The sequence below is a fragment of the Myotis myotis genome, unplaced genomic scaffold (genome assembly GCF_014108235.1).
Source record: "Myotis myotis isolate mMyoMyo1 unplaced genomic scaffold, mMyoMyo1.p scaffold_m19_p_6, whole genome shotgun sequence".
Lineage (NCBI taxonomy): Eukaryota > Metazoa > Chordata > Mammalia > Chiroptera > Vespertilionidae > Myotis > Myotis myotis.
Window position 1 is genome coordinate 6,869,283 of NW_023416368.1, and position 13,574 is coordinate 6,882,856.

General features: G+C 59.6%; 1 protein-coding gene across 2 annotated transcripts in view; it reads right to left on the reverse strand.

The window, feature by feature from the left end:
* Positions 1–5,359: 5,359 nt before the first annotated feature.
* DOCK2 (dedicator of cytokinesis 2) overlaps positions 5,360–13,574 on the reverse strand; it is a 374,655-nt gene continuing 366,440 nt past the window's right edge. The window contains exons 47-52 of one of the 2 annotated variants that reach the window (XM_036312509.1): positions 11,753–11,890; positions 10,361–10,488; positions 9,404–9,578; positions 8,247–8,367; positions 6,746–6,897; positions 5,360–5,872 (exon numbers count right to left, since the gene is read on the reverse strand). In XM_036312509.1, the coding sequence (XP_036168402.1) occupies positions 5,813–5,872; positions 6,746–6,897; positions 8,247–8,367; positions 9,404–9,578; positions 10,361–10,488; positions 11,753–11,890 (774 nt within the window). In that variant the 3' untranslated portion in view covers positions 5,360–5,812. The remainder of the gene's footprint in view (positions 5,873–6,745; positions 6,898–8,246; positions 8,368–9,403; positions 9,579–10,360; positions 10,489–11,752; positions 11,891–13,574) is intronic. The other variant, XM_036312510.1, reaches the window with a different exon arrangement.

Below are 13,574 nucleotides of genomic sequence, written 5' to 3' on the forward strand. Positions count from 1 at the left end.
ACCTGGCAGCAGCTGATGGTGAGGATGAGGAGGAGGATGCTGGATGCCAGGGGACAGGGACTGGCAGGGAGGTGGCTCAGGGCAGGGGTCTGTCCTCCTCCATCCAGCATTCTGCCATTTGCTCTGATTTTGGGCAATTCCCTCCATGTGGGGCGATGCCTGGGGAAAGGGGAGGCCTGCCACTCTCTGGGTGCCCAGCAGTCAGTCCGGTGCACTGCCAGGTCCTGGAACCCAGGCTGGGGTGAATGCCCCGGCCCCCACCTAGAGACTGTGGCCAGCCAGGGCCACTACCGCTGGCCTTGACTTTCAGGGGTGCAGGATTGTGTGGGGAAGCAGGCAGGGGGAGCACGAAGAACCAGAGACAGAGGAGGCAGGCGGTGTCTGCACCGGCTACCGCTGCCCCACCCACCAGGCACGCAGGGAGCAGACAGCACGGCTCTGAGGCCAAAGCTGTCAATTCTCAATGCCGACTCTACTCCCGAATATGGCACTGGAATGCCTCAGAGAACAGCCAGTTGTCTGGACCTCAGTTTCCTCATCTGTAAAATGGGGAAGCCCAGCTCCCTCCCAAAGTTGCTTTGAGGACTAAGTACCAGGCACTAGCAGGTGCTCAGTGAATGTGGGCTCCCGTGAGGGAACTCGGGAGCCGAGGGTGAGGGGAGGTCTCCCCTGCCATCTCCACGTTCCCCTTTAACAGGGGCGTGGCTTCTGGGGTTCTTCTCCTTTCTACACAGAAAACACCAGTACCTCTGAGTTCCAGGGTTCCCGGAGCTGGCAGGGTGGAGCTCGGCTGGGGTGGGGAGTCAGGGGGCGGGCTGAGCTGGCTTCTAGCCTAACCTCCCTGTGCCACCGTTTCCTTATCTGTAAAATAAGGATAAGAAATCACAGGATTTCTACCTACTGCCTACAGGTATGTCTCTGTGAGCACAGCTGGCCTCCCGTCCTGCCCGGACAGTGGTCAGGAGGGCATGGGCCTCCGGGAAGCCTGGCCCAGCTGTCAGGCAGGCTGCAGCCCATATTGGTGCCATCTCCCCTGCTTTTCAGCCTCTGGTGGAGTTGGCAGCTGGAGAAACACAGGCCAATAGCGCCCTCTGGCGGCCATCTCTTTAAGAGCAGGGAGCAGAGTGCAGAGACTGGGTGGCTTTCAGGGCCGGCCAAGGGGGTCGGATCCCCTATAAGGGGCAGGTTCCCAGGAGGACCTGCAGCGTCAGGAGGAAATGCACCCCTGGAGGGAAAGACTTTAGCTCCGCTGGGTTGGCAACGAGGCAAAAGGTCTTAGAAGGCAGCCAAGGGGAGCAGCGGGACTGGTCTGGATTCCATCGCTACTCTTCCAGTTACATTTTCTGAGTGCCTCAAGGTTGCTTAACCCTGAGCCTCGGTTTGCTTATCTGTAAAACGAGGATAAAACCAGGATCACCTCCTTCAAAGGGCTGTTGCAAAGACCGAAGGAGGCAATGTAGGAAATGCCCCGGAAGTGAGGCTTGGCAGTAGTTCATTCCTGACTGCCTTCGCGGTAGCAGCTCGAGGTGTGCAGGGCCCTGTACGAGTCAGTGTTCAGGCTCACACCTCGTGGTTTTGCCATCTTTGTGCTGTGCCCATAGTCTGACTTACTCATATATTTTTAATTGGCACTCACTTCTGCACAGCTGCTCGCCCCCTCCCGCCCCCCCCCCCCCCAAAAAAAAGCATGGGCATTCAGTCACTGCCCGAGGGTCTGTTTCCCTGGAAACCAGAAGCAGAAGGCATCCAGGGTTCAGAAGGCGCAGCAAAGGGGTTAGGATGCCTGGAGGGAGAGAGCAGCCTGGGTTTCGATGCTAGGAGGGCCCTTTGTTTCTCTAAGTTTCTCTCCTCCTTAAGCCTGAAGGTCTGGAAGGAAGGAAGAAAGCGTCCAGGCCATACTAGAGATGAGGCTAGGAGAGGAAGCTTGGTTCCCTAAATCACACTAAAGTGTGAATGACTGATATGAGCTCTGTCTCAGAGTCAGAGGAAGGGCAAGCAAAAGGCAAGGGGACTCTGGGTGCCCCCAAGGGGCGAGCACCTGGAAGACACCCAGGCTTAGAGGCAGGCAGGTCTGAGTCCGGATCGGGCCCTGCTGATCACAGCTGTGTGGCCTTGGGTGCGTTTCAATGCTCTGGGACGAGAGGACTGGAGGAAGCAGTCTCTAAGGGTCCCTGAAACTGTACATCAGGACAGAAGAAGATACACCAGGTAGATCCTTCCTCTCACCCCAGCCCACCCGCCCCATTGCCCTCCCTGGGAGCTCTGACGGCAAACAGCACCCTTCCTCCTTCCTCGTAATCGCTAGCTGGCTGTGCACAGACCCTGCTCACAATAAGGGAACCTCCCCAGGGGCACAGCAGGGCCCTGCTGCACACACAGCCCCCCGCCCCCTTTTTCCAGAGCTCTGTCGTTGGCATGGCTGGGGAGACTCTCAAACGGGCATGGAATATGCAGTCTTACCTTGAGCCGTGGGCAAAGTGGAAAGTGAGTGTGTGGATTCAGATCGTGTGGCTGGAAGTGGACAGAGCTGGCCCCCTCCCAGCCAGGCGACAAGGGACCGTCACCAACTCCCCAAGCCTGGGGTCCCCATGCGTGCGGCTGGGACCCTCCTGGGTTGGCTTGAGGATGGAAGGGAGGGAAGCGGGAGTGAGGGCAGCTATGTTAGTGCTGCTGTCTGTCACTGTTAGTGCTGCTGGCACAGCTGTTACTGCCACGTGACCGAATGCCCAGGCCCCTTAATACAGACTTCACACAGAACTCACAGATACTAATAATTTTTAGGAAAAAAACAACACTCACAAATATTATTGCCACTCACTGTTGAGTGAGGAGAGGAGCGTTAGGGAATTTTTAGAGGTTAAAGTAGACTTTCCCAGGACGTCTCCGAATCTGGGGGTGTTCCCCGGGCTGGGGGAGGGGTGGGTGCCACCCAGTGGCTCAGCTGCTTGAGGACACTCCTCTGCCCACACCCACTTTCCTTGTCCCTTTGACAAGTGAATCCAGCAGATTCCCAGCCTCTGGGAGCTACCGCCTCACCTTAGGGAACCTGCTGCAGCCCAAACCCCAACCACCACCACCAGAGGCCTCGGCCTGGTGAGGGGACGGGAGGCTGGACCAGCGCCAGGTCTGGGGCTGGGGGAGGGGACGGGGACGTGAGGCCACGGGGAAGAGCCTGGGAGAACAGAGGCTACAGGGACTCAGAGGTCCTGTGCACAGCGGTGTCCAAGGGACAGCGGGGGAGTGGAGAAAAGTCAACTTCCATCTGGCTGCCCACTTACCGAGCCTGCGATCTCGGTCACCTCTGCCTCTGGGCCTCGGTTTCTTCATGTGGGTAACAGACCCCTCCTAAGGCTGCTGTCAGGATGTAGGAAGTTAACTGTTGCCGTGTCCATACCCTGAGCTGGGGCAGTCCGGGCGGAATGAACCTGAGCTGTAGTCAGGATGCTCTCCCCACTCATCACCCTCATGATGCTCTCCCCTCACCACCATCATGATGCTCCCCCCTCACCACCATCATGATGCTCCCCCCTCACCATCATCATCATGATGCTCCCCCCTCACCATCATCATCATGATGCTCTCCCCTCACCATCATCATCATGATGCTCCCCCCTCACCACCATCATGATGCTCTCCCCTCACGATCATCATCATGATGCTCCCCCTCACCATCATCATCATGATGCTCCCCCCTCACCACCATCATCATGATGCTCCCCCCTCACCATCATCATCATGATGCTCCCCCCTCACCACCATCATGATGCTCCCCCCTCACCATCATCATCATGATGCTCCCCCCTCACCACCATCATGATGCTCCCCCCTCACCATCATCATGATGCTCTCCCCTCACCATCGTCATGATGCTCTCCCCTCACCATCGTCATGATGCTCTCCCCTCACGATCATCATCATGATGCTCCCCCCTCACCATCATCATCATGATGCTCTCCCCTCACCATCATCATCATGATGCTCCCCCCCCACCACCATCATGATGCTCTCCCCTCACCACCATCATCATGATGCTCCCCCCCACCATCGTCATGATGCTCTCCCTCACCATCATCATCATGATGCTCCCCCACCACCACCATCATGATGCTCTCCCCTCACCACCATCATCATGATGCTCCCCCCCCCCATCGTCATGATGCTCTCCCTCACCACCATCATCATGCTGCTCCCCCCTCACCATCATCATGATGCTCCCCCCTCACGATCATCATGATGCTCCCCCCTCACCATCGTCATGATGCTCCCCCCTCACCACCATCATGTTGCTCCCCCCTCACCATCATCATGATGCTCCCCCCTCACCATCATCATGATGCTCCCCCCTCACCACCGTCATGATGCTCCCGCCTCACCATCATCATGATGCTCCCCCCTCACCACCGTCATGATGCTCCCCCCTCACGATCATCATGATGCTCCCCCCTCACCACCGTCATGATGCTCCCCCCTCACGATCATCATGATGCTCCCCCCTCACCATCATCATGATGCTCCCCCCTCACCACCATCATGCTGCTCCCTCCTCACCATCATCATGACGCTTCCCCCTCACCACCATCATGATGCTCCCCCCTCACCACCATCATCATGATGCTCCCCCCTCACCACCGTCATGATGCTCCCCCCTCACCATCGTCATGATGCTCCCCCCTCACCATCATCATGATGCTCTCCCCTCACCCCGTCATGATGCTCCCTCCTCACTATCCCCAGGGACTAGGGCTTTCAGAGGGGAGCATTCACCCCAGGTCTCTCGATGGCTGGAGCTCTGAACCCCAGGTTGCCATGCACCCAAGATCTACCCGGTGTCAGTTTTCTTCCCACGTGAGCCCCCCCTGCAGTCCCCGGCAGGCACGGAGGTGGCCTCCCCGTCCCCTCTTCCTTCCCTGGAGGAGCCCCTCACCTCCCTGGGGCCTCACTTCGGGGTCCCTGCAAGAAAAGCCACCACCTCTGGTCTGGTGATGGGCCCAAAGGCGGGGCCCTCCGTCCAGAGGACCTCAGCCCCCTTTCCCTAAAGCTCATGCATTTGGTTGGATGGTGTTGCCATCTCTGTCCAGAAGGGAGTAAGGCACGTGAAACTCTCCACGGTGCAGACCCCACGAGGAAGATTCTGGAAGACTATTCTGGTGTCCCTGTACCCAGCATTCAGCGCCCAAGGTCCAGAGGCACGGAGAAGATGCCCCGGTGGTGGGAACGAGGTGGGCAACTTTGCCTCTAGGACGGGCTGGGGCCAGGCCCCTTCACATGGCGGCGGGCCCTGGCCTTCCCGCCTCCCCCGGCCTCCGGGAGCCACCGGCCGTGCTGGGCTCAGGGATTCAGCCGGATTCAGAAGTACGCAATGGAACCACTTTTATTGCCAGAAAGAAATAGCAACACTTTGGAGACGATCAGCTAGAAAAAAGACTGGGTGTTGTCATTAAAAAATGTCAAGTACAAAACTGTTAACCAAAAATAAAATAAAAGCGTATTTAAAAGGCTTTTCTATGAAGGACGAGGGCTTAGAAATGAGCCAGGACCACGGCTCCTGCACCGTGAGCCGGGCTGTGGAAAGATGTGCCCGGGATGCTGGAGAGCAGAACGGAGAGGCGGCCGGACCCGTGGTGTCCTCAGCCCCCTCCCCACCCCCCGCCGGCGTCTGTCACCAGAAGCTCTGGGCCAGGTCAGCCGCCCTCTCTGTCTGAGTGAAGGCCCATCAGAGGTCTCCCTGCTCCCGAGGCATCCATGTCCCGAGCTCGCTTCTTCTGGAAGCTCTTCTCCGGCCCCAGCTCAGTCCCAGGCGGGCGGGCACGTCTCACAGGTCAGGGGGCAGGTCGTGGGTCTGCTTGCCATCCTCGGAGGACTTGCTGGCCAGCTGTGTGGGAGAAGGAACAGCACCCCCAAGATGGGATCTCACGGGCACCCGATCCTGAGGGCCCCTAAGCAGACCCCTGCCAGAGCCCAGTGAGCGTGGGCCCCGGCCCTGAGTGTGGCCACACAGCGGTGAGAGCACAGGCTTCGCTGCTTCACGGACAGAGAGCTGGTGGGAGCTGTGACACCCAGGGAGAGGGGAAGGGGGTCGGCAGGGGCCTGCTCGCTGCACGCAGTGAACCTGACGCTGTTACAGAAGCAGAGCCCCCCTTTAAAGTGCCAGTGGCTCCTTCTGTATCCCGAGCGAAGGCCGCTGAGGAACGGCAGCAGATGCACTTGAATAGTTGGGGCTCGGAAGCTAAATTCTAATTACTAGGATTTTGTAATGTAAGTTGAATAGGAAACTTCCCCAGACTCTTCCAAAGCCAGCTGCCTGATGTGGCCTGACGGGCACGCCCAAGGGCAGTCTGGACGAAGGACAGTGTGCACACCCCTGGGCACAACCTGCAGCCCCGCTGGGGTCAGTGCTGCTCAGAGGAGTGACCAGGGCCCTTGGAGCCTGACCCTGCCTCCCGGTGACCACACATGCGCGTGCACACACACATACACACATGCACACACACACACTCACTCTCACACACACACACACACTCACACACTCACACACTCATACACACACTCACACACTCACACACACACACACTCATACACACACACACTCACACACACACTCACATACACTCACACACATGCACGCATACACACACACTCACACACACACTGACACACGCACATGCACACACCATTTCTCCTCTCTGTTGCCTCTTCCCTCTCCACCTCCCGCCCGCACCCCGGCTTCCACCGTCTGGGTCCGCACCATCGTCTTGAAGAACTGGTTCACTTTCTTCCGTTTGAGCGTCTTTTTGTCGTGCTTGTCGCCTTCCGAGAAAGGGAGGAAGGTCTGGCTGAGGCGGGGGGACCGGCTGCCATCCTCTGTCCCGGGCACAGCGGCCACTGAGAGCGTGAAGGCTGGAGGGAGAGGGAGAGCAGGTGGGAGAGAGGGTGAGTGGCAGGTGGGGGGCGCAGCCCAGGGGCAGGTGGGTGATGGGTGGCAGGTAGGGGGCAGGCAGGGCACAGAATCCGGGAAGGACGGGTCCCAGCCGGGCAGGGGCGGCAGCCGTGTCCTCTGGGTGAGGCTGCCCAGCCCCTGGACAGCGAAGGGCCTGCCTCCGGGCCCATGAACCCTCCTCCCAGGGCCTCTGGGCTGGCCGCAGGGGGCTCGGGCGGGGAGGGCCCCGACTTCCTCCGGGGACATGCCCTTCCCTTTCCAACACCCGGAGCCTGGCTTTCTCCCTTCCCGGAGGCAGGGACAGTGGGGACAGCCGGTGTGACACCTGCTCAGAGTCACGCAGACCAGAGCAATCAGCTACCTTCTGACCCTCTGCTTTGAAATCAGCCAAATGGGGGTGAGAGCACAGCCTCCCAGAGTGCTGTGCGGCCCAGAGCTAGTACCCAGGCAGACCCCTCCCTGTAGGGCTCTCCTGTGGGTCAGTGCGCAGTGTTGGGGTGGCCCCAGGGCACAGGCCTGAGTGTGAACCCGGCCTCCACATGACTAGCCCGTGACAGGCAGGGGCGTGGCGTTCTCAGTGCCTCCGTTTCCTCATCCACATGGTGGGGCTATTGGCACCAGGCACTCCTCAGGTGGGCACAGAGGCGGAAATGAAATAGTGGGAGAAGCAGTGAGCACAGCGCCGGGCACCGGTCGGCACTGGGGAACAGCAGGCGTCTTGGCCGAGGCCCCCCTGCCCTGCCGTGTCTGGGGGCAGTACCGGCCTGTCTTGCTCCTCTCTGCCCTAGCCCCTGGCACAGGCAGCCTGGCACAGAGTGGCAGACGCTAGAGACTGCTGCATGCCAGAGGGCGTGCTCTTGGGCGTGCCACGTGACCAGCTAGGGCCTCAGGGTCCCCTCTATGAACAAAAGGGTCGTCTGGGTGCTGCTAACCTCGCCGGACAGTGAATGGGTGCGGGGGAGGCACGCAGCATCCGTGCATCAAACACTCGTCACCTGCAAGAGGCGGGGGTAAGTTCCAGGTCCCCACAGACAACACGGGGCTCAGGGACCCGCCGCTGGCGCCTGGGGAGGCCTGGCTCGCTGAGAAAGCAGGGCCACCGGGTGCGATGAACGCTTTCCCAGGGGATCCTGAGCCCGGTGACCGCCGGCCTCCGCCCCGGCACCTGGTGGAGCTTGCGGGGTGGGGAGCAGCTCAGAGGACGGGGCGCAGGGCCCGCTTTGCTGTCTAGACACACCCATCCTCCACCCCCAGGCCGGTGGCCCGGACCCTCTCCACACGCCCGCGCTGGTGGTGGCAGGGTGCATACCTGGGATGATGGGCATGGACTGGCTGGCAAAACTCATCTGAGAGAGGACGGAGGCCCTGGGGGGGACGGCCGCATGCTCCGAGAGGTTGGTGTCACTCATGAACTCGTGCTTCCTGGAGAGCTGAACACACACACACACGCACACACACACACCACAGAGACTCAGCATGAGGCAGCTCTGGGCTGGAAAGTTAGTGACGAGGGCTCGGCCAGGCTTCCGTGGCCCCGCTCCAGGTTCATTTATTCCGTTTTGCATCATCCCGTGCCCGCGTGTGGTACATACGCACAGGCTGCACACTATCCAGCTCCCGGGTGGGGGTGGGGGTGGCGTGTGGCATTCATTTAGACCAGTGGCCCTCACCCTTCCTAATGCCACAACCCTTTAATACAGTTCCTCATGTTGTGGTGACCCCCAACCATAAAATTATTTTCGTTGCTACTTCATAACTGTAATTTTGCTACTGTTATGAATCGCAATGTCAATATCTGATATGCAGGATGTATTTTCATTGTTACAAATTGAACATAATTAAAGCATAGTGATTAATCACAAAAACAATATGTAATTATATATGTTTTCCGATGGTCTTAGGTGACCCCTGTGAAAGGGTCTTTTGACCCCCAAAGGGGTCGCGACCCACAGGTTGAGAACCGCTGATTTAGACTATCATGTGAATGACTCCCCCTGGAACTGTGAAACACAGGAATCTTATTGCCACCTCCGCACGCAGGAGCCACCTCTGGCTGGGCTGCCGCTGCCCTGGAGGAACCCAGCGGGGTCAGCGGTTAGAGCAGCCCGGGGCCAGGGGCCAGAGGGCAGGAGTGGTAGAAACTCCTGGCCCAGCACAGGAGGGCCGCCCTCCCTTCAGTGGGTGAAGCAGGCACTTCTCCCGGCCTCACAGAGCCGCTTGTGATGGCAGAAAAGACAGCCAGGCCGGAGCCCGGCAGCCTGGGTTCATATCCCGGCTCCGCTGTGTCCAGGCTGCATGGCGCCGGCCAGCGCTTCACTTCCCTGTCCTCAGATGCCGCCTGCATAACACCCACCTCACGGCAAAAGTGAGGCTTGTGTGGGGCTGTGTCTGGGAGCCCCGGGGACAGTGCCGGCACACAGTAGGTTTGCTATGGGTGGTGCTGAGGCAGCCTGCCTCGATGCTCACCCTCTTGAGGTCCGACTCGGCTGCTGCCTTCTCGTCGGCAAACACCACGCTGCTCCGCTTGGCCCGCTTCTTGGACCTGCGCAGCTTGACCTCGGGCAGCGTGCTCCCTGGTGGGGAGATGGGCTCCACCGGCTCCGCTTTCTGCGCCCTGGGGGGTGGCAGTTCCAGGTCGAAGCTGAAGGGCGAGAGGGACAGCGTGGCCACTGCCGTTAGAGCCCCCGTGGGGCCGCCTCGAAGGGACCCAGGCTGACTGGGCTGTCGCCACAGGCCGGGAGGGAGACAGCTGACCTGGCAGAGCTCGGGGAGCCACTTGCCTAAGTGGCAAACTTTCAAAATACAAAGCGAGTCTGGTGGTGAGAAGAGGAGATCCATGGGAGATAGGGGTCTGGATTCAAATTCAGACACTGCCACGTTTTAGCTGAAGGACTTTGGGCAAATCACTCAGCCTCTCTGAGCCATTATTTCCTTTTCAGGAAACAGGGTGTTGGTGGTAACCTTGTGAGAGACGGCGATGAGGTCTGAGGACCCCTCAGCACACCCTTGGCCTGTGGAGAGCGCCGGGTTCACAGTGTCTGTCATTAGAGTCACTGAGTAAGGCCTGGTGAGCCTAAGACCAGGACGGTGGAGGGGAGGGGCCTGGCAGAGGTATGGGGAGTGCAGTGGGGGCCTCCGTGGTGGGGAGTTGGGAGAAGATTCTGGACCCAGGCGGGCTCTGCGGGTCGCTCTGTGGGTTGTGGGCAGGCGGGTCCTGCAGGACCTTCAGGAACAGCCCCCTTGCCTCTCGGGCCTCTAATGCCCCTTTGATGGCGGTCGTAGGATGGCAGCCTCACAGGGTGGGGAAGGCTTTCGGAGGGAAGAGCAGGAAGGTGGAGGAAGGGCGGCGCTGGGGCAGGAGCGTGGTGGGGGCTGGGCCGGGGCCCAGGGGGGCCCAGGGTGCCGTCTGGGGCGGGGACTGACCTCTCGGAGGTGGTCTTGCTGGGGGTGCTGCAGTCAGAGTTCATGGACGCCATGGAGATGATGGACATCTGCCGGTAGGAGCGCAGCATGGACCGGGGGCGGCCCACTCGCCTGTCCTCAAAGTCAGGCTGCGGGGGAGAACGGATGGTTAAAGCCTGGCCCACAGGTCGCTGGGAACTGGGGTACCTGCCTCCTGCCCCCCCCCCCCCCCCTGCTGACCAGCCTCCAGCTGGGTGGTGGTGGCGGGGAGCTGGGGGGTAGAGCGGGGCGGAACAACTCCCTGGCTGGTGGGGCTGAGGGGCTGGCTGGATAAGGAATTGGCCAGGGCTCAGGGGAGGTGACCCTAAGTCCTTGCAATTTCCCCAGTGACAGGAGTGTCTTTGTTATATATGATGGCCCTTCATGCTAACGAGAAGATTCTGGAAGGGGCGGGCCAGGCCAGAAAAACCAAGCATGTGATGATAGGGCTGGAGCCATGTAAGCCCAGCTCAGAGTCCCTGGAGGGATCGGGGCTGGAGATGGATTCCCATCCTGTGACCAATGATTCACCCAGTCATGTCCGTGTAACGAAAGGGCAATAAAAACTCAGGCCACTTGGGCTCCGGTGAGCTTTCCTGGAGGCCGCCCTGCATCCAGGGGCGGGCAGCGTCGGCAGTGTGCTTGGGACCTCCCCAGACCTTACCCTATGGCTGGTCCGGATGTGGGAGGGGAGTCTTGTGGACGTCACCCTTGACCTGAGAAAGCTGACCTGCTCTGACAGCATCAGCACCGGCCTGACTCATGGAGCCACGATGGCACCAGGAGACAGGAGACCCGAGTCCCCTCGCGCCCCTCCGGTCACTCACTGCCCCTCGGGGCCTCAGCTTTCCCATCCGGGTGGACGTTTGATGACCCCACTTTCTGGGGAAGAGGATGAAGGTGCTCCTGTGAGTCCCAGGCCAACGGCCTCTTTAGTCCATGGAGCTTGTGAGTGGCCGGAAGCACTGGCTTTGGAGGCCAGCGGAACCAGGCGTGAATTCTGACCTGCACTCACGCGCTAGGCAGCCTCTGGCAAGTCACTACCACCCCTGACCCTCCAGAAGGGAACGGGGTTAAGTCACTCCCGCCTCACAGACACGCAGTGAGGACTGCGTGACCTACCACATGTCCCATGCTTAGATCAGACAAGGCACAGAGTAGGTGCTTCATCCGTGTAGCTTTTATGACTAGCACAGCCCCTTCAGTTCCCAGTTTGTAAGTGGTGTTTGTCTGGGGGTGACTTCTGACGGGTCAAGTTCACAGGGAGGTTCCCCTGAATCCTCAGCTCAGGCATCGGGGCCCTCGAGTCCTTCTCCTCAGGTCCCATCATCCTCCCCATCCCCCCTCTCCCCTCCCCCCCAGACACCCCCGTACCATCTCTCGGACACCATACTCCTTCTCCACCTTCACTTTCAGGTTCTTGAAACACTCCTCCATCCGGTCGTGGAAGGGCCGCAGGTTCTCGGACACCCGCTTCTCGTGGATCTTAATCCCAGCTCCCAGGAAGGGGATCTGGAGAGGAGTGGTGGCCAGTGAGCTGGGTGCCGGAGGCCTCGCCCCGCTGAGAATATGTCCGGGGTGTTCCGGTCCCCGAGACCTTCTCACAGGGTCAGGGGCCCTGGGAAACAGACAGCTGCAGCCTTGGGGTTTGCTCTGGACTCTGGACGGGGAGGGAGAGCGGCAGCGGCTGTGCCCAACAGGAGGGCTGGAGCAACCCCCCCCCCGCCGCACCCGCACCCGGGATGTTTGGAAAGTCTCTGCCGAGTGGCATCTGGGTCGGGGAGTGTGGGACCAGAGGAGAGGCAACCTTTGCTTTGACTCAACGCCTCGTCCAGGAAGTTCTGGGCGATGCCCATAGACAGGGGACTTAAAGAAGGGATGGAGGAGACGAGGGCGGAGATGGCGGATGTGGGATGTGAGGGAGTTAAGTTCCGACTGACCAACAAGGGAGGACGCTAGGTCCTGTCTGAGGGGTAGAGGTAAAGGCAGCAGCTGGGCCACAGGGCCACTGTGAGCAGGGAGAGCCGAGAGTATCCTGGCCTCGGGGCAGCAGAACGAGGGTGTGAAAAGGCAGAATACAGGTTAATTTGGAGAAAAAAGGACACGTTTCCATGACTGGTGACATAAAGACATTTCTGCCTCTCTCTCTCTCTCTCTCTCTCTCTCTCTCTCTCTCTCTCTCTCTCTCTCACACACACACACACACACACACACACACACACACACACACACACACACACACATCTCCCCGAAACAGTGAGGCAAAGGGGAAATGAAACCTCAGTGAAGGTAGAGACCTGCCAACCTGCCCCAGCGTGCCAGGGGAAGGATGGAGGACGGTCGCGACCTGGAGCAGGGAGGGAGCTGTGGCCAGAAGGAGCCATCTGCCCTTGGGAAGCCAGGAGGGGCTCAGGGATTGGAGGCACCTGGGACCCAGAAAAGCGAAGGGGCCGAGAGGCCGAGCACAGAGGTGCAGCGGGAGAGGCTGAGACAGGAGCAGCGAGAGCTGACAGTCTCTAATTATCTCTAATTAGGAGGTAGAGGCCGGATTGGTCCAGCTGTGTTTCTGTGGCCCCGCACACAGGAGGGACTCAATGATATAAACGAAGAGTGACGGGAATGAATGGGCCAGGAGGAACTCATGTGCTGTGCGTGATAATGCAAAAGGGCTGCCTTCCCCCTGAGGGTAGGTGCCATGGTCAGGGTGCCTGGACTCTGGGTGGGAGGTACACTGCCCAGGGCAACCCCCTTTTCCTGGCTGACTGGGTCTCTGTAACATAGTGACCAGGTGCGTGGGGACCAGGTAGGGAGGGGGTGGCCACTAGGGGGCGCTGGCTGAAAGGGCCTAGCTAACAGCTTTGCTTTTCTTTTCTTCCCCCCGCCCCCCCTCCCAGCTAAGGGCTTTTAGAAGCCATCTACTATATGCTTTCCAAGTCTCCTTTGTAGTGCTCTCCATTAGCCAACATTTCCTTCTGTGCTGTGAGTCTGAGCTCCAGGCTTTGGGTGGTGGACACAGCACTGAGAATCCATTACCAGGTGATAAATGGTGCCCGGTGGAGAGACCCCGGGCAGGGGTATGGATTGAGGATGACCCCAACAACCAAACAGATTTGTGTGACATGTTAGCCCACTCTGGGGCACCCAGAATCATCAGAGGAAGGAAACCAAATCAAAGCCTGGCCTTCCTGCTTCCCAT